This window comes from Cataglyphis hispanica, chromosome 1, assembly GCF_021464435.1.
Source record: "Cataglyphis hispanica isolate Lineage 1 chromosome 1, ULB_Chis1_1.0, whole genome shotgun sequence".
NCBI lineage: Eukaryota > Metazoa > Arthropoda > Insecta > Hymenoptera > Formicidae > Cataglyphis > Cataglyphis hispanica.
In genome coordinates, this window is record NC_065954.1 from 5366972 (window position 1) to 5388520 (window position 21549).

Genomic DNA, 21549 nt, shown 5'->3' on the forward strand with positions numbered 1-21549 from the left:
TTTTTAAGTTCTTACTATCTAGTATCTTGGTAAGTTTGCAAAGAGAAATTCTTATCAAAGATCAAGAATATCGCGTTCACGCGAATAAATCATTGAGAGCTTGCACTCAATAAAAAGTAACGATTATTCTTGTATTATGCTATATCTAATATACACATATAACTCGTGTAAGACAATGTTACGACTTTCTTATTTGTACATTCTCATTCTTAATTTAGATTTTTTTGCGTATAAAAAATAATCTTTTATTCCATGTTATTATTCATATAGCTTTGATATCGTTTTTCTGTTTATACCCGAAAAAAAGAGATAAAAATAAAGTAGATATTTTTTCATCGATAAAACCAATAATATGAATAAGAGAATTATTATAATATATATTAAAAAAAATAATAATAATTATAATATTTATTGTATGAGTTAATTAAAAAGCATGCATATTTAATTCAAGCATATTTAATTTTTTCCATTAAATTAATGAATAAATTTATTTCCAATAAAAAAAAAAAAAATATTTCTCGATAATCGCTCATTCAATGGAAACTGCCTCGCAACGAAATTCTCTTTTTTTTATGATATCCGTCATGTACTTTCAAATACTCAACTCATCATTGTCAGTGCACGGTGCATGTTAGCCGACGAAACTCATCGATAGAACGAAGCATATTCGTCTTGCACATCGATCTATTTTCATTCCGAACACCGCCCCTTCGAATCAACGGAATAGCTTGCTCCGTGCCAAAACAGAAGGGCGCGATCCATTTTCATTTTCCCCCAACTTTCAACTCACACGGCACGACAACGCTGCAACCGACAGATAAAAAAAAAAAATAATTACGCCATTTTTTTTACATGCGTGCGCGAATGAAATACCTTGCTCGTCAATTAGTAAAGTTTCCGAAAACTTTGTGTTTCGCTCAGTTATTACAACTATTTTCGTTGCCTCTCCAATTACAAGTATGCTTTCGTTGCATGAAATCTCATTGCTGAAACCTCGATCCTCGCTTGCCCTGCAAGAACAAATATTTGTTCTCTACCGCGAAGAGTAATGATAACTCACAGTGATATGTATGAATGTTGTATGTATAAACGCACAAAGTTGTGGTTACCTTCTCCTCTATTACCCACGTCTGTTTAGCAAAATATAATATGATAGAAAAATAAATAATAACGAGCAAAATACATACATAAAATAAAAACTAATATTTCTTTCTCTTAAATTGCCAATTATTTATAAGTATCGCGCGGTTTATTTTTCTATCTTTACTCTAACACAGCAATCATAAAAAAAAAGTAGATTTGTGGCAGCATAATCTGTCTTTGTCTATGTATCTTTGTTATGATAGACTGCAAATTATGCGTATCATAATTGTGCCATTTCTATGCGTTATTAACAAAGCTCATTTTCGAAATAGCAAACACAAGTGCAGTATCCATGGCTATAATCCTACTCGTGTAACAAAGTTGCCATTGTCAAAGAAGACTAGAACACTAAATAACAGAAGCAAATAACTCGAAGTAGAATTGGTTACGCTTAAGACTCTCAAAGGAGCTTCGATTTAATTAGACAGAATAGCATGGAGGGACAAAGAATGGAAGGGAGAGTAAGAGGAAAGAATGGGAGAAAGCTTCCTCGCGATTTCCTCATCAAAAAGACAAATGAATGGAACGATTCTTCGTTAGATGCAAGAACATGCACCTGCATTTCTCTTTTATTATAGCATCTCTAATAGATATTGTCACCGTTTCCACGTGATACATATAGCACAAAGTATTAATTAGAAATATCGATAATTATCTGCCGTACATTTCTTTGATTCGACGATAGGAATATTTGATCAGGATTCACGTGATTCAATGTGACCGGTATTTTTTTGCGGTACATGCATGTTATAAAAAGTGCAATAATTTTTTAATTATAACATTTTTTAGTGGAATTTTCCACTTTAATTATTTTCTACAATATTAAAATATATTAAAATATTGGCTATTAAAATATAAAGTACAAAGATTGGATTCTGTATGGTTCAAGAAGCTCGCTAATTTTCAAAGAAATAAAAGAGTAATACATATATTATTATTAGTGTAAAAGTATATTATCATGATAATTTTTTTCGCGTAGTGCGGTGTGAACAAATTATCTCTTCGACGAGCCATTGAAAAGTCGAAAAAAGTTATTATTCTGAACAGAGAAGCGGCACGTAATCTGAAAAGTAGGTAGCCGAAGAAAATTGCTGACAACCGCAAACGTGTCGTCGCGATAAGATACCGGCAATCTTAACTCATAAGCCTCTTAAAAGTTTTGCTGTTTAATTAAATGGGCGAAGCATAGAAATATAAAAAAAGATTCTTATATACATCCAACTTCCAATATTGCGGGATAAACTTTGAGAAGTCTCTGCCAAAGTGCAATTTGGCTCTTGCGGCTAATGATCTTCTTGGATCTGAAAGATCGTATTTTCGAGAATAGTTCATAAAAGGATCGCGTAGTTAGCATTAAACACAGTTATATCGTCCTCTCTTCTCAGCAAAATTTCTAAAGAGTCTAGCGGCTTCTTCTGAATAACGTAGAGTCACTTCTATATACGCCGACGATTTTCGTCAGAGGAAGACCGACGACGAAGATCCGTTTCTCTCCGAGAAATATTGCATCAAGCGTTCGTATTTCCGATGTAAACTCTTTGGGATGCAAATTCTCCTTTCCTGCGTCTGCTTGTATCAAGCCTCACAGCATAATAAAGAACCATATATCGAGATGAAGCATCTTCTTCCCCTCCACTGGTCGATCAATTTGCTTTACCTTTTGCATCGCTTGTTTCTCTGCCATCAAAAAATTCCGATGACATAACGCATATCGTGAAATTGCGAAATTTTACTCACATATCTAACATTAGTAAATTTGTTGACAAATTTACTTTGTGCAAAACGGTGAACGGCGGAAAAGACTTTTCAGGCGCATGTTCCATTAAATTATTCTTTCTCTCTTATTCGCCTTTTAAATTCTTTCCGTTTTCATATTTGCGTTATATATATCTCTCTACAGAGATAGAATTATAAATTATTTTGTAAATAATATAAAAAAGATCGTCGATTCATTATGTAAGTATTCGCTGTCAATTTGTCAGAATTTGTTCAAAATTCACGCCTAAAAATAAGCTTTATCTATCCATGTTTTCAATAAATGAAATTATGTTGCAATTAAAACATGAATTATAATATTATAATAAACTATTAATTAAAAATTTTTTAAAAGAATTTTTTACATATTTGTGAATAAACCTTTTAGATAAATTCTCTCGGAAAAAGATAGTTTATTATAACATTGTTCGGATTCGTTTTAATTATGTTTCAATCAAATATTTTAATCAAAAATATTAAAAATATACTTTAATATCTTATACTTCTCTTGCCAATTTTAATAATACGTGTTGGAGATTACACCGTTCATGAATCCAGAACAGTATATAGAGTCCAATGTATTACCGTGAATTAATAGTAATAACAATTAACACTCATCAATTGCAATTTTCATAGCGCTTATATTACAAGTTTAAATATGATTTTAAATTAATATTTATATTTATATATAAAATTTATTCTTTAAAATACATTTTGCAAAGAAAAAATGAATAGATAGTACAATATGCAAATTATGAGACACGCGGTTGGCGTGTAAATTATAAGAACGAAGTGCTTTGCAGAAAAATGAAATGGAAAAATTTTTTATAAGTCGAAAGACTGAAATGTTCTGAGGCAGTGGAAAATATTGATATCGAAAGGAAGGAAAATACGATCAAGTTGGGAGAGTCATCTTTTTTTCTTTTCTTTCAGAATAGCGGTCTCATTATAAAGACTAATGGTACGGTAGCTTTTACTGTGTGAACGATGGAGTTTTTTCTCGATATTCTTCATTCACTATATTGAGATTAGCTTCAATTGTTTGAAGTTCGAAACATTTTGCTAAAGTATTTCATAGTATTTTTTACAAATGTCAAATATCTCAAGTTTCTACTTATCCGCATATATAAAATATTCGCATTAACTCCTCCATGGTTCAATGGAGAACATTAAATCGTTTTTTATAGCTTCACTTATAACGCGAGAAAATGCTTCAGCATACTTTCTTGGACTGAGTCGGTTACAATTATGAAAGCTCTTTTTTGAAGGAAGATAGAAATGTTTTATCGTTTCACGGCATCGTGCAGTCCTTTCACTTGTTGAACGCGAAAAGCATAGAACTGTAGAACCGTAGATGTGAGATATTCACTTTTCTCTTACATATACATACATACGCACACACACACACATTTTTCTCTGCTGGTGATCTTACTGCCTTCGATGAAGGATGTTACGATCAGAGACCGTCATCGACTCACACAGCTGATCCCGTTATAAATTTCGGATTCGTTGGCGGAGCGTAACCATATTTCCCAGTCCGCCGCCAGAGGAGGATGGAGAAAAAGCTCGTTTGATATTGGCGATATAGCGGCACCGTAAATTGCACTTTGATATATCATGACGCGGCCGGTGGATATTGCTCGCGCAACGTTATTCTCAGTCTGATCTATGTGTGCGCTCGTCGCCGCCGGGACTTTTTTAAAAAACAACCTGACAAGATGGAAACAAAAATATTTGCACGGCGGATTAGTCGGGTGATAACGTGTAATAAATATCGATCCACGTTAACCGTGGCTACTGCGAATTGATGAATTCTTACTTTAACGAAAAATCTATTAGCCATATCACATAAATCAAAGAACGTTTACCCGCTCTCGTAAGATTTAGGAAATTCTTTTATCTTAGATTAACCACTGTAAGCAGATGTATATTATATTGTAGTTATCTCTCGCTCTGCTAAAATGTACTTTCTACAAACGTAGCTTATATACAAACGTGCAAGATGCCTCTGTCACATTCTATATCTATAATTTACAAAATGATTAGCAAATTAAATTAATTTTTTGCGATCTAAAGATATTTAACTCTATTTAAATCTGTTAATTTAATTACTTTAAACAGCTGCAGCTTTGATTTCTTCAAGATGATTAATCTCGCATATCACTATTGACTTTCTACAAAGTCATGTCCACAACTGGGTCATTTGGGAAAGACGCGTAGCAAAGTAAAGTTGATGAAACCATATTTAATTAACGAATAATGCCTATTAATTAGGCAGCTTAAAGTATAATCCATTTTCCTAGGCAGCGGGCCTGTCTCATTTCTTCGCATTTCAGCGCCGCAAAAATGTTATTAACGTGAAAATTTATGATTCTTTCGCTGGCGCCGCGTCCGTTCCAATTTCATAAACAATAGAGGTCCCGCGTTATATTGTCAAAAGCAATATAAATCTTTTGATTAAAATCTCGTAAAACGTTCTCTCTTCACCTAAAAGAAAATTTATTCATACACGTGTCACATTTATACTTGAACTAAAAATCGAACGAGTTTTTAATGAAGGAGCTTGCAGCCAAAAGATGGTGGAAATGGATCGATCACGGCGAGATTGTACTACGCGGACTAAATTGCGGCACGGCATTTAAGCGGCAAGGTCCCTAATTAATTAAGTATCTCAGAATAAAACTCTCATATTCCAAGGCTTTGCAGAACCACTCAGAAAACTTAATAGCATGAGGTAAAGAACTCTTTGTTCGTTCCATTCGCTTTTCATATAATGCGACGAATTTTCTCCAAGTTTATTCGCCATTAATTCGCCAAGTTGGATTTCATTGTTTGTATTGATCGTCAAATCCCGATCGATGTAAGACTGACGAATGCAGTTAGTTATCGAAACGTATATTGAATGTTCGTAGACTTCGCAAACGTCTCGCGGATAAAAGTTTGTATTTCTGAATACCATACTACGAAAGTTCGTCTCTCCTTTCCTTTTCCGTCGCTCTTTCCTTAACCAAAGCACCTACTTGTAAGAATCTTATCGAAGGCGTTAGTTCGGAATGAACTTCCGATCGGATCAGAGATTTCGGAAGAAGTAAAAAAGCACATTGCAGCGCAGCCCAGAGCCGCAACGAAGCCCGAGGATTTAGTCTTTTTACGACGAAGCCGACGGCGTTCGATAATCCGTTAGAATAATGATCTTTTCTTAAGATCGGTAATGACGATAATGATTCTATGTGTAACTTGGGCTTTTGCAAACTATGTAGAGTGGGATTAAATATGTAGACAAAATTTGATTAAATTATTTAAGCATCGTGATGATTTAATTAGTCATTTTGCAGAGATAAATTCCTACTTTTTTTATATATAAAATAAAATATTATTTATTTTAATAATAATTACATTAATTATAAAATGTTTTAATAAAAAAATATATTTAATATTCTACAAACTTTCATCAATTTACTTTTCTCTATTTTCTTTTACGTTATCAATATTACTAAATATCATGCTTACTAATCTTTTAATTTTTCATGTTATTACGAATAACATATTCGCAAAGACATATCTATATGTAATACGAAATTGATTAAATCGGCGATATAATGTACTTTGCAATATTTGAACGCAATCGTCCCTCGTACAAATTCAAGTCTGTGTATTGCATCATATGATGTTTCTAAGTCTCAAAGAGAAATCGGAACGCAAACTTGAATCGAGCGTTTTACTCGCAGTGACGGAAACATCACGTCGTTAGTTAAACTTAATCCTACGACGCAAATATTGATGGTGAATACAAGATCACAGATTACGACGAAGCGAAGCAGCTTTCGATCTTAAGCGGCATCGTTTGAATAAAACATCAATCCCGAATAAATGTGAGAGTCGCGAGATATCGAGTTTTACAATTTACGTCCCGCATACTTAACCGCGGTCTCATGTATAAATTATGGCTAATCATATTAAGCGACAATCGACTCAGCTGCTCGGAAAGAGGTCCGATAATAATTAACGTCGGTAACTTTGACAACGGCGATGACACGATAGATGCAAATCTCTTAGCAAATCAGAAGCATGAATCTTCTTAGCCGCGAGAAATCTTCACGCTCCGGATACGTTCAGAATCGATTTATGGAATCGGAAATAGCGGGGAAAGGTAATTTCGACGCGTTACTGAAAATCGTCACGTGCAACAGTCAGAAAATTGCCATTTAATGTAGAAGAATTTATTGACGTATCCACTATTCGCATAGTATTCCCAAATGTATCGTATGTATATGCGTGCTCGCGCTCGCATGCGCACCGATTCGCTTTTTTCTTCCATTTTAAGCTACGTGCCATCGAACCGCAACATGGAACATCTACAATTTTCAATTTCCTAATGGATATGTGCAGTAACTACAACACGTTACTCAGTCGCGATCATTCAGTTGGGCTGATTGAAAATTGCGGCCGCAAAGCGTATTAAGGAATCGATACATTGAGCCATTCGGTAACACATACATCCGCTTTTGTACCGTTACTTACATCGTAGAAAGAATTTCGTGATAATATTATGGAATATATGAATATTATATTTTACTTCAAAGCTATATGATTAAATTCGATGTGCACCATTTTTCTATAATAAAATATTTATATAAAATATAGAGAAAAGAAAAAATAGAAAATAGAAAAAAAAATTGTAAATATATATTAATTTTATATATATTACTATTAATTTTATAACAAAACTGCAACTTCTCTCTTCTCTTCTCTCTCTCTCTCTCTCTCTCTCTCTCTCTCTCTCTTTCTTTCTTTTTTTTCTACAAGAATCAATTATTTTATTATATTTTAGAACATTTCGTTCAATTTTTAATATTTGAAACAAAACTTTGCATAAAATAAGGATATAATGTTGCGAACATCATATTATCCCGCTTTTATATTATATCTGCGAAGCGAATGCATGTCAGATCACGCAAACTATGAGCTATAGTAGATGACGCGCGACGAGGCGCATAAAAGTGAATAAAACGCGTAAGAATATTGAAGAAAATATATACCATAATGGCAAACAAGTAATAAACTTAATATAGTATGCATTGCGGTGTATTACTTGATAAAAATTTACAACTTTGAATATATAGAGAAATATGCATAAGTTTAATGTACATATGCACGAAATGTATGTATGTATACACGCACGTATATACGATAGGAATCAAATCGAAATGCAACCATTTCAGAGCTGTTTGCGCAGCATTAGTTTTGATATTATTAAATCAATATTATATGCATATTTGTTAGCGATAAACGAAAGAAAAAAAATAAACAAAATAAAGATTGATTCGACAAAAAATATATATATATATAATATATAAAATATATATAATATATATAAAAATATATATATTTATATATATAAAGCTTGACCGTAAATAATGCATCTTACAGTAAATAAAATCATTTGCACGAGATTTGACGAAGTTCAGAAAATCACACTCATGCGAGTGATAGCGGCCTGATAACAGTCAGACCGGAGAGCGCGATTGTAAACATGCCGCTTCACGAACATATCCCCGGCACAATATTACGTCGACGGCGCTACTGCATCCGCGTTTATGATCTAAATAACTCGGCTGGCATCTTGAAGCCGGTTGCACTCGTGGCGAGATCTATATTCTTTTGCGAGATATGATGATACTTTTCTCAATTCGTAAAGCCATGCTCGTAAAATTGGTTGGTTTCACGCACACTGTATCGCAATGAAACATTTATAAAGTATTCAAATATAGATGTGTAATAATAATTCTATCAATAGTTATGAAATACATTAATAATTTGCACGCGATGAAAGTATTATATATCGGGAATTGTATTCGATAAATAATTATTGTTCTATTGGCGCGATTAAAATAATTCGAAATTGTATTAATTGGAATATAATTAGCGATGGAGTGACCTCTGAAAAGCAATCTGACAGAACATTCGTCTTGCTACTACAAATCATCACGTTGAATAAATGCAAAACCGTCGAGCGGAGGATTTATGATCCTATACGAAACATACAATAGCATCGATCCTCGAGCATTGCCTTAACGTACAAAAAATTTCTCCGAAAGTTATCACGTCGCCGCAACAACGTTCACCATGTTTGCCAGGCGGTGTTTATCGAATGGAAAAATATGCTCGTGGCAATTCCATTAATGGTCGCGGTTGGACTCGCGCACGACGTTACATCGTAAAAGCTGTTCCAGGTAAAAGAGGGTGTCGAATGCATGCTTTTTAAAGCGCTGCACGCATTTTCCTCCGACGTTGTTATTCCGCCGCAACATTTGCCAAGTCATTATTGTTGTCCCGCGCATGTTTTTTTTGTATGGCTGTTTGTCAATTTAGGAATAAATATGTATGGGAGTTACATTTTAACCATTAACTCCGCACATTTATTCTTTAATAACCGTTATTTATTCAAACGAGACGAATGTTCATTGTTCGACGGAGGAAGGCAGAATTTTTATAGAAATTACACAGTATATCCGATATAATATACACTACGTCAAACAACTATTGTTTACTTGAAATTAAACAATGTATTCGCCAAATCTAAAATATATTTACTTTTGTGACATAGTTTATTACAAAATTATCTTCGTGCAATTACACACATTATTTCAACAAAATTTCAAAAAATATGTATGCAAATTATTTTGATGTTAATATTTAAATATTTAAATTTTTTAATTTTAATATTGCTATTTTTATATTGCTCGACTTATCTGTTTTTTTTTTCTTTTTTTCAAGTAAAAAATTTAATACCTTCTAAATTACAATATTTTCTAGCAAAAAGATAATTTTTTCAACGCTTGCTTACCGTGCAGCAGAATGAAGAGAAAGAAAGTACAGATCATTTTGAAAGGTTTGTACCCACTGGTCCCATTGTCATTATATTGTAAATCCATTCCGAGTGCTTTTACAGTCCATTGTTTTCGGTACATTTCACAGCATCTGCTTCTTCGAGATTGCAATAATCTGACAAAGGCGATGTATCTTCTTAGTTGATGATAAAAAAAATTCCATTTTGCTCACAATTAATAACAGTAGCAACACTTGACAACACATTGTTTCTATCAATCATCGACAATGTTTTGCACAAGATCATTAGATCACTCATCTTGCAACAAAGTGACGACGTCGCTTATAAATTACATAAAAAAAAAATTTTTTTCCTGAATTCTTACGAAAATATCAATAACACTAAAATAACCGCATTCTAAAATTAAGAAATAAATAAGAATGTGACAATTTGTAATCTCAGTAGGTTAATTAAAATTGTTTACATAAAATATGGATCTTTAATTATTTTCAACATTCATCATAATCATCAGCACGAGCGTACAAATTAACGCGAGAAAATGATTGTTCCAGCAATCACGTTAACATCTCATATTATATGCAACGATATATATTTGATACTCTTCCAAATTATGCAACGGACCGTCATGCGCAAGTGTGCGCAATTACTCGGGGAAAGTAATTACTTCCGCAACGATTACGATTTCAAGCGCCGGCAGCAAAAACGGGAGACGAGAGCGTTTAATCGTGTCGCGCGTGTATCATTTCTACTCATACATGGACTACTGAAAAGTGTACGTGCTATTTGCTTTCGTATCAAGCACGAGCAACGAGATCAACAGTATGTGGATTAAACGCATGCAACGTGCGAATCGGGCGTCATATGTTGCCCGTTCACCGTTAAGTTTACAGTAAGTGACGCGCGGCAGAGTGCTCGATTGAAAACGAACGTGATATGGTTTCAATTGAATTCGCACGTCCATTACCCGGCCGGTTGTTACTGTAAGCAGCAAATCATAATCGACCGAACTAATTTGGTATGCACACAACACACGGCCAACGATATTAATTTCACTTGTCATTGAATTTCAGCGAATGTGTCCCTATGCGAAATAGATACTAATATGAACTGCTCGTTCTGCAATGAGGCTGAATAAATAGTTCAATCAAAAATGTTGAATTATTAGCAGAGAATTGACGGTAAGATCGGTTTGCTAATACTGACAATATTATGTTAATTATACTTATCTGTACAATATGTGAGTGATCGAAAAGTTAAAGTCTTATTATTATTCAATGTGATTATTCAATAAAATAAGATAATTTAAAATATTCCCATAGAATCAATGCTTTACCTTCAATATGTAAAATAACGCTTATAATTATTTATATTAGATATATATATATCATAATATTAATGTTAGAGAGTATTTATATGATATTAATAAATTTCAAAAAAAATAACACGAATAGATTTTTTCAAAAAATATAAAGTCAAATTATTTCAGATAAAAATTTACACTATTTACCAACGCGATAGAATGGAATTTTAAAATGACTATTTTCATGCACAGTATTCATCACGAGATATTCACAAAATATCGATCACGCGAAAGCGGCCACGTGCCCGTTTACAATTTATTATATTCTTCGCGTTTTCTATGCGTAAAGAAACACGCATTTATTCACACGTGTATTTGGTAAATAGTAAAAAAAAAACACTCATGCCTAATAAATTAATCGCGTTTTAATGATCAGTCCCGCACTCATCGAATCGAGTCGCGTCTTCGCGTCTAATCTTTAAAATTGCTCGGTGCACTTTTTCGTCGTTGCACCATCGAATATTCATTATGGAGAGGAAGCATCTCACGAAACTGTTTTCACAACCAGCATATGAATCTTTTCGTCCCTATCAACTGTCACGGATTGTGAATGACCGAGCGACAAGTCTCGCGTAATCACACAGAGAGAGAACCGGCGCGCCACTAAATCCTTCCAGCACAGCTGGTCCAGTATTTCCACGTGGGCGACTACAGTTCTCGCGCGAGATGCATCTTCACGAGGATCCGGTGACGCCGGTGTGTGACTTACGATGGTGCAAAAGGACTAGGTGGTTTCGCGCGTTACTTCCGTCCCTCTAAAATGCCGTTCATTCATCATATCGCACTCATACTAACGCGGCGCGGCGGCAAACACCTTCACGTACAGGCGTAGGGTAGAAAGAGGGATGGGGAGGGTGGCAGAGGGTGTCGTGCATCCAGTGTCGTGTATGCACCGTTCGTGAAAGGCCGGCAGGTGGAGAGGTGGGATATACGACGAGGGGAGATCTGCAAGAGGGGTAGGCAAGAGATCTATAAGGGGGTAGGAAACGAGAGGGAGAGATAGGTGCGTAAAGAGACCGTTGGGCGAAATGCTGCCGTGGTGGAGACCGCGACCCAACTGCGCCAGCGCTTAGCTAGATATCAGCCCCCGACCACCGACGTCAACTCTTACCACCACCACCGCCCCCTCCTCGCGCGCGCTGCGATGCCCAACCATGCCGACTCGCACCCACCCCGCATGCCACCCTATCATGCGCTGCTGTCATAGTTTCACTGTCGCGTCGTCGGCTGGCTGATTGTGAGAAGGGCCGGCGATGGCATTTCCATTGCTACTGCGGGCATTGTCGTCGATGACTTTTGTCGCCGCCGCTGTCACGCGTTCTTGTGTTATAGAGTTATTAAAGTTGTTAGCTGGATAAAGGCGCGTGTAAAGTCACAAAGTACTGTGTTACAAAGTATTACCTGTCCCGAGATTACGAATGTTGTTCGTGATATTTAACGCCAACGCTCGAACGGGTATCGGCGTTGAAAGAGAATTTATTGGCTTGGCTCGGAAATGTTTTGCGCATTGACAGTTTTTGGATATTGCACTTATGTAACGCTTTTTCGATGGATTGCCATTTTGGCGCGCTTGATGATCGCGCTTAATATACATGTTGGCCGTTGATAGCGTGGTTATATATATCGATAATATTTGCATTTTAATTTAAAGACACTGAGACATGAAATTATTATACAATACATTCTAACATGACTCGTTTGTGTTTGCTATTGTAAAGGAAAAAGATTTTTTAAATATGAAATTATAAGAGCTAGCAATATTATTTTAAAAATATAAAACCTCTATAGAATAATTTTTTGGACTAATACTTATTATTAAAATAAATTGTCAAAATTATCGATGATTGAATAAAAAATATGATTAGATTTTATTATCAAGAATTTTTCCTATATTACCCAAATTTGTTCTATTCTACCTGGATATTAATATGGCATTACTATCGATTATAACGATGTCGATGGTTTTTAGTTCTCTTTTTAATCTTTCATTCCTTGCCAATAAGCCAACGATATTGCTGCTGGCGTCGACATTAAAGGCAATATGTACGCGATGGCATTTATATTAATACTCGAAGCATTGCCGGAGGAGATATTATGATTGTATTTCTGTTTTTACTTTATGACAATTGTTAATTTACTCGTTAACTTTAGAAATCGTTCAATTAACATGCAATTTTTTACATGTAAAAATTATAATTACAATCAAAATGCAGTTTGCATTATGATAAGTAAAGTTTTATAATATCACCAGACAATTTTAGAATTTAACTTTATAATAAACAACATCAATTTCTTGTAATTACTACTATTGAGAGTTTGCTTGTTTGCCATTATAATTTTGGTTCTTGGATTTTAAATAAAGTATCATTATAGTAAAGTTGTTTCTGTGGCTACAACATATTTTACCTCATTCTGAATTATAAAGAGGATTATTCTTTTTCTTCTACTGTATTCGCAATTTATATCTTTAGAAAACCGTGAATTTTCGCAAAGCCAGCGACTTAAAAGTTTACCCGGCAATTTTCTGAATACCAAATTCTCTTCCCCATTGATTATCCGTTTTATTTGGTTTTATTTTCTTGTTATTTCTGCAAATTTTTTCTACGGTTGATATTCGAAGATATTTTAATGTAAAGCGCAGAACGGTATTCTCTCACTGAAATACTCCGCGAGAAAGATAGCGTATTAAAGAAGCATGTCTCTCTTTCAAAATATCGTATCAATCATTGATGCCTTAGAGAGGCCTCGCTTCAACCGCCTTCGATCCCCCTTCGCGGCTCAAGTAAGCTCGTAAATACCGAGATGCGCGAGAAGATGCTCGAGCGAGGGCACGGAGCAATTTTCGTCGTATCTTGCAATTTTCATGCAGCTGCAAATGGTTGTGTATGGCTCGCCCAGAAGGCGAGGCACGTTTCGCAGGTGTTTGGGTGCCGCCTGACACGATGACCTCGTTAAAATGCCTTTTAATCTCAAGATCATTGGCGAGCATAGCTTTTGCGCGAAACTAAATTTTCCGACATATTTTCGCCTCCATAGAGATACAGCGATATCGAATGTAGAAATTTTCAACTTTTAAGCAAAGTAAAAAAGTAAAAAAAAAAAACTGAAGATAACAACAGAAACGAATATATTTTTCGTCTTGCATAGAAATAAATTTAGATCAAAGTACTTAGTTTTAATGACTGCGAAGGAATCTTGAATCCTTTAGATTGTTTGCAATTATGATTCACGCGTTTTTATTCACGAATGAATACATGGCTATTTATTTCGAGACCGCAGTTCCAATATGCAAACACGATACTCCACTAACTCGGCCAAGAAATCTGATATCCATTCTACTCACATGTAGTAACAATTAAGCACATTAGTGTGACCACCGCAAATGCCACGGAGAAACTTCGCGAAAGGTATGCCGTCGTCAGAGTGGCGTCGTCGCGACATTAGTTGGCATCTTTGTGGCAGCAATTGTTTCTGGTTTACGCGAACATTCCACTCATGACTCTAATCTGCAGAGCGAGGATCATGAGGCCGACAGCGCGTTAATGCCCGCAGCTGAAAGGGATCACAGATTGCACCTCCCACGACAAACGGCACTACACTATCGATAAGCTGGACGCGGTGGTATCGCGCAATGCAAATTTGGCACCGCATTCCGTTCTGTCGCTATCTACAATTGTGACCTTCAGTATCATTTGTCTGTAATTCAAAAGTGTGTTATCTGGATTCGCTTTCTGTTGCTTGTTTCTCTCGACAATTGCGTGACGTGAATTTTGTTTTTGATTGTTCGATTTTGAAAAATTCATCCAAGTAAAGATATTTTATTTTAATTAATAATAATTTAATTTAATTAATTTAATTATTAAAGATACTGTATTTCAATTATTTTTTTTATCGTGATATGTATTCCAAAATTTAGAATTTTATTTTATTTAAATTTTTGTGATTGTTTATTATGAAAAATATCAATATGAAATTTAAAAGAAATTTCTTCTGTAATATTCCCTGCAAAATGCGTAAAAGCATGTCGACACATTAAATAATTAATTAATACATATTTTTATCAATATAGCAGCAAATTGGATCTAATCGAGTCACGTATTCGCGGATTTATCGAGATCCCGGAGAATTATGCGGGTAGTGAATGGCTTGTAATCTTGCAAGATTATGCCGATATCTCTATATAGAGAAACTGCGAGGACGACGATTCACACGGTGCGCTCAAGATCCAATTTTGACAAGCCGATGATTTGCTCCAAACATAATAAGCTTAACGTTGTTATGCAAATGTTACGCTACACAAGTTCGCAAACAATTAAGTATTTTCGCGCGGCGTGCACGAATCGCTTACGTATCTGCCGATTATAGAGTGATGTAATAAGTTTTACGTAATTTCGACGCGTGTTTTTTTGACGAACAAATTACGCCTATTAAATATATTATACTCTTAAATCGATATTATACAATATATGTTCGATGAGATGATTACATATTCTTGCTGTGCCTTAAAATAAATCAGACAAGATGTATAAAGCATTCTCATATAAAATTCCAATCGATTTTCATATTACATTATTATGGCAAAATGCTTTTGATAATATCAACGCAAATTTAATTCTAAGTTTAATTATCAAACGAGTAATCTATATATTTTCATAATTTACACATGTATAATTAATTTTATTATAATTAGCATAGATTATTATCATAATACTAATATACTATAATCTATTATCATAATATTAATATATATAGATTACAAAAAGTAACTTGTGGCGACTGCAAGTTATGATAATTTTACATGAACAAGAAATAAACTTCGTCTTCGAATTTCCTTTTTCGCGACATCATCATTTGAGCTGCACTTTAAAATTTTAGAGAGAGAGTAATAGATTCTCGCTGAAAATGTATTTGTAAATTACTTATTGTCGCTCAATGTTTGAGCATGTTTTGTATAATAATAATAATAAATGTAATAAAGTGTGTGTGCAGTTGCTATCTCATCTCATCGGTTTATCCCAAAACGATGTAAAAGTATCGCTCACGCGAGGCTCATTAGCATTTAGAGTGGAGAGAGAGATTTATTCTCTGGCTGTGACTGCTGGATCACGACACGGCATGCATAGGATTATCTTTGAGAACCTGGACAATAGTGACCTAATCCATTTATAAAGGAAACGAGGTACTTTCGTGGGGGCGATCTCTCGAGCAGTCTCGTTTCTCTTGCGTCGCGCTTGCCTCGGAATTTTATGTTTCAGCGTTCGTTTTTGTGCCTTCGAGTCACGTAAGGGTAATGAGATATAACGACAAATCTTTTATCTCCGTGATCAGAGCTCAATATAATACCCGCGCGTTTATTTTCCGCGGTAAATTTGTTCCATGCAATTGAATCATGTGTTGTTAAAAAAAAAATTGATAACCAAAAACGCGTACAAATTACTATCATTAAACTTTACGATACATTAAGCAATTTGAGGTAACTTAGCCGATTTATTGGCACGCGTATAAAATTGCACGATCTTCTTTGACATTTCAATTCCAAATGTATTACCGCCATTCATTCGCAATTTAAAATTACCACGTGTAATTCGATTTCCTCTAATTACTCAATACAGCGAAAATGATCGCGTGAATAATCATGCGAGCGAACATTTATTGCGGTTTCCAAAGTCAATATTAGCCGTAAGGCCACATAATTTTGCTATCGAAATGATTGGCAATATCGCTACGATATAATGTCTACAACATGTTCACTATCATATAATTCATATTTTGCTCTACTTCTGAAAACAAGATATATTTGATTAATACTAACAAGTAAAAGCACAATATGTATTTATTAGCGAAGCAAACACAAATTTTGAGATAGATATTCTGCAACATTTAAAAATGTAAAAGCTTGATTAGAATATTTTAGCATCCAGATTTTCGATAAAACTTATACAATGAAACTCAAAAATTATATAAGAATTTCGGCAACTGTTTTCATTTATTTTTGAGCTATTTATGGTGATTCTTGCAGCAAAGGACGTCACGATGGACGCGCATAACACGTCGAAATTATTCGCGCAAACGCAAGTGCGTTGTATTTGCGGCTCGCATCCGAGAGCCGGCGGCGATTATAACACAGATCATGGAAATCCAAGCATTCTTGGTAAACGCCATATGTCGCCAGACTACCAACCGGTGGAGAGCACACGAGAAGTTACGACACCAGTTCAAAGCAGATTACCGTTAGTAGTCGATTTACGATGTATGTGCTACTTGGCCACCGGGTATCAATCTACGAAGTTTTTCCTCTCGATCCCTGATTACGCCCAAGCCGCCTAATCAAAGATTCGTTAACCGTAAATTCGAGTACGAGAAAAAAAGGCTTCTCCTTTTTGATGAAAATTTAATTACCATCTTGTCGATCCTTTTTAGGTCTCTGGCTAAGTGCCAATAGTCCATTTCATTTCTTATGTATTCTTGCGCAAGCACACAATAAAGATCTCGTTATTGTATATATAGCGTATTCATTGTCACAAAATTATGAAAGGTTTATGTACATAATACTTGTGATAAAATTTTAAATTCTTATTATTAAAAATATGATTATTAAATTGTTTAATTTTTAATAATTTTAAAGTGGTCTTTCACAAAACAAAGTACAAAAATATTACAGAAGGATACTAATATAAAAATACAAAAATTAAAAAATAATTTTTTAAAGTATAAAAATTATCCTTAAAATTTTTTGGTATTCTAAAATATTCGTGTACAACTTGTAAAACATAAGTGACGTAATTGACAAATTATTCTTTTGAATTACTAATTATCGTGTCAAACCCCACAAATTCACCTAATTTATTTCTTCAAGTTTATATAAAAATATTTACATTTTTATTTTTTGCTTAGATCAATTTGATGGAGAAATTAAAAAGATCAACTTTTATGTAATATAACTGAACAAATGCTAGACATTTCTCATTATGCTTGATAATAATGACACCATAAATTGCTGGCAAAAATCACTCACAACGCTCTCAAATACCGAAAAAAAAATCCATCGATTCGAGATACAGACAAGCCAAACGGCCCGACACATTATACAGTCGCGTTTTCTATAGAAAACCCCCTTACAGAGATTGTATTCGACGGAACGGCTCGTTAATCGTCGTACACCGGGTGAGCCTTCGCTTTTTTTCACTTTTCTTTGAAACGCAGTGCCATTCACGTATCCGATATCGACATACGCCTGCTGGCTAAAAAAAAAGAAAAAGAAAATGTGGAACGTACATCCTGTACGGTCGACAATCGTAAAAAGAAAAGAGAGAAACGAGAGGACAGTCAAATGGGAGGTTTTTGCGTGGAGCACGAAGGGCGTTTGATTTCGAAGAAGAAATCAATCGTGCCTGAAAGCGCGATAGTTTTTCGGCGTGAAATCTAAGCTTCACGATATTGCGATTGCTGACAGAAATCTTTTTTTTTTTGCCAGAATTGTATCCTTTATTTTATATTTTATTTTATTCGAGTTCGATTGGTTGCATTGCAATGTTGACATGTTACGATAGAAACAGCGCTGTAGGTTACAAAAATCGTTGTTTGTTATCTTTACGGTTTAGATAGTAATTCAATTACAGCTATAATTCATTTTTATATTTTTCAAACTTTTTTTCAACTTCAGTTTTTAATTTTAAAAATCAATATTACACGATTTGTCATCACTCTTTTATTTATTGAGATTGAAGTTCTGTCTATCACTGGCACAAATTTCTGTGTGTATAAAATTCATCGACTGAATGAACGCTTCTTCCGTCGTTGAAATAATTGGCGGCTTAGAGAATTGCTTCCGCGGCGAAGCGTGGTCTCGATAAGCTGGCACGTAGCTTCATAACTGCTTCCTGATGCTTCGAATGCATCGCGAGCCAGGAAATTGGTAGAGGTGGGTTTGGCGACACGGACAGGAAGCGAGAGAATCGAAAATATTGCCGCGCGTAACGAGCTGTACGTGCTCCGTGCTATCGCGTTCGACCAAAAATAAATTTGCGAAATCGAATCAAACGCCGAAAGAGACGCGTAATGGAATCTATTAGAGCGAAATTTCACCGTCCGATTTCGTCCTGCGTTCACGGACATGCTATAAACGTAACACGCATCCTCGTAAAACTTTAATGATCCAATGGTGACGTTTATTGAAATATATTTGCATGACATAAATCCCCTCGATTCCTCTATTGTCATTGAAATATCATTGTTTACTTAAACGAGAAACTTTTGATTATATTCAATACATATGTTCGTTAAATCTTTTACTGTCTTTTACACACTCTCAAATCCCACGATGATGATCGTGATACGTCTATAATAACGAGTGATAAGATATGATGTCATAATTTTGTTACTCCATAAAACGTGGTTAAAATTATAAATTTTATCATATCATATTTTACTTATACTGGTCGATTTTGCACTATATACAATTTAAAAAATCCTAATTTTATTTTATTTGGATACTCATAAATCTTTAGCCACATAAAAAAAAATTGTACTTTAAAGAAATTGCCAAAAGACGAAAGAGTTGGACGATGAAAATACTGAGTTTTCCTATGGAAAATGGCGGAAGCGACTCGCGGTACAGTACATAAGAAGCCAAGAAAGAGAGATGGAAGAAGCTAAAGCAGAGAAAGACAAAGAAAAGTGATGAGATACGAGGACATGTTCGTTGTCCGATGTCTTCCTTTAGTTTTCGGCCGCGTATGCGAGAGAGAACAGAGGAAAAGAGAGAGAGAGAGAGAGAGAGAGAGAGAGAAAGAGAGAGAAAAGATGAAACTATTGTATAGCTTTGATGCAATTCGAAAGACTCATAACTGACGTTCAAAAGAGCAGCTCTAACGTCCGTGTGATACCTGCTTGGCTGTTATCCAGCTCCCAGTCCAGTTAAACGAAGCGAATCTTTTGTCATGTCTGTTTCTCTCTCTGTCATGTATCATATGGTCGTCCACATGACTGACCGTCCACCGTTTCGTAGCATTGACACCGGCTTGTTTTCCTACTGTCATCCTTCGTCCACGAACCGGAAACATCGTGGACGTGAGGACATGTGCGCATACACATATACATATACACATACACACACACACACACACACACACATAAACGCATGCTCTTGGTAGCCCTACTTCTCTCAGGAATTCCTATGCGCTTCGGAGCTGATTCGAAAGCAAATACTTGGAAGTACACGCTGAGAAGGCTTGCGGGACGGTCGCCGTTTGTCGAGATCGTTGATCTCTAGGAGCCCATTCTCCCCTATTTAGGAGAGGAACGCCGAGTAATTCTGTGTCGTCCATCCGTTTGTACCGGAAGCCCCGGGAATCTCCGGCCGTCGAGGTCGGGGAGCCGATAGAACTACCTTCCTCCACGTTCTATCGGCGTTTCCGTCCGGCGCTATTATAGATAAAAGCGGCCGCCGGTAAATTGTTGTTTCGATTGGACCGCGAGCACCTTCTGTTCCATTATTTTCGACGCTCCTCTACCGTCAGACCCGGCGGACTTCGAGGCACTTTATCTCGAATTTTTCCATTCTGCCCGTTTCTTTATCATCGCGTTGGCACGATTGCGAGAAACGCGCCGTCGACTTTTCTCCCTGAGCATTCTTGTCTTGCGTTACTCGTCGTTATTCGTTCTTACGAACAAACGAAGACGCGCAAAGCGTGATAAATTGCGCAAAGAATTGCCATGAATATTGCATGAATTAATTCGTTCGCTCGCGTCACGTTGGAAAATGTATTTCGCGCGTCAAAAAATCGTTAGTAGTATTTTCAAACGCTTCATGATTCAATGTTTTAACATTTTGAAATAATTTCTCAGATGATTAAGTCTTCTTTCAAGATTCGTTAACGTCGATTTTACGACTTGTTGAAATAACTCGAGATTACTGCCGCGCGCAAATCGTTCGCACGATCTCAGTCATCCTTGACAGAGAAGATATCACGGCCAATAAATCATCACGTCGTACTGTCGACGTTGCAAGGCGAAATCGATGCTCGATCATTAACAAGATTTATACAGAAATCGACGCGTTTTTTTTTCTGCGTTCGAGCTGTCGAGCCCCACTCGGCCGCTGTATTCAGCGCAATTCCTCGGTCCTTCCTTCGTGAAAAATTAAAGATCCCGGCGCGCCGCCCTTTTTTCCCGGGCATTTATCAAGCCCACGGAGCCGTAGAAACTGCACGAGCTGCAGAACGTAATCTTGAACAATTCGAAGAATACCGGACGATTTCCTCGTCCCATTTTTGCCGCTTCAACATTTTCGTCCGCCCGTTGCTCTTCGACGCTACGATCGTCGTTATTATCTTTTTAAGCGCGTCCCGGATCAATCTAATTTCCAATTTTCAATGTTATAGCTGGAAATTTTTGTCAATGACGCATGCAATGCGCGAGAAAGTAGATTAAAAATATTTTC

At 35.6% G+C, this 21549-nt stretch overlaps 1 protein-coding gene across 3 annotated transcripts in view; it reads right to left on the reverse strand.

The window, feature by feature from the left end:
* LOC126850952 (zwei Ig domain protein zig-8-like) overlaps nucleotides 1-21549 on the reverse strand; it is a 138772-nt gene that overhangs the window by 36562 nt on the left and 80661 nt on the right. For 2 of the 3 annotated variants that reach the window (XM_050594452.1, XM_050594445.1), the window contains exons 1-2: nucleotides 11818-12149; nucleotides 9746-10045 (exon numbers count right to left, since the gene is read on the reverse strand). The exons of the other annotated variant lie outside the window; for it this stretch is intronic. In XM_050594452.1, coding sequence (XP_050450409.1) covers nucleotides 9746-9869 — 124 coding nt within the window. In that variant the 5' untranslated portion in view covers nucleotides 9870-10045; nucleotides 11818-12149. Of the gene's footprint in view, nucleotides 1-9745; nucleotides 10046-11817; nucleotides 12150-21549 lie in introns of those variants that run through there. 3 annotated transcript variants of the gene reach the window in all.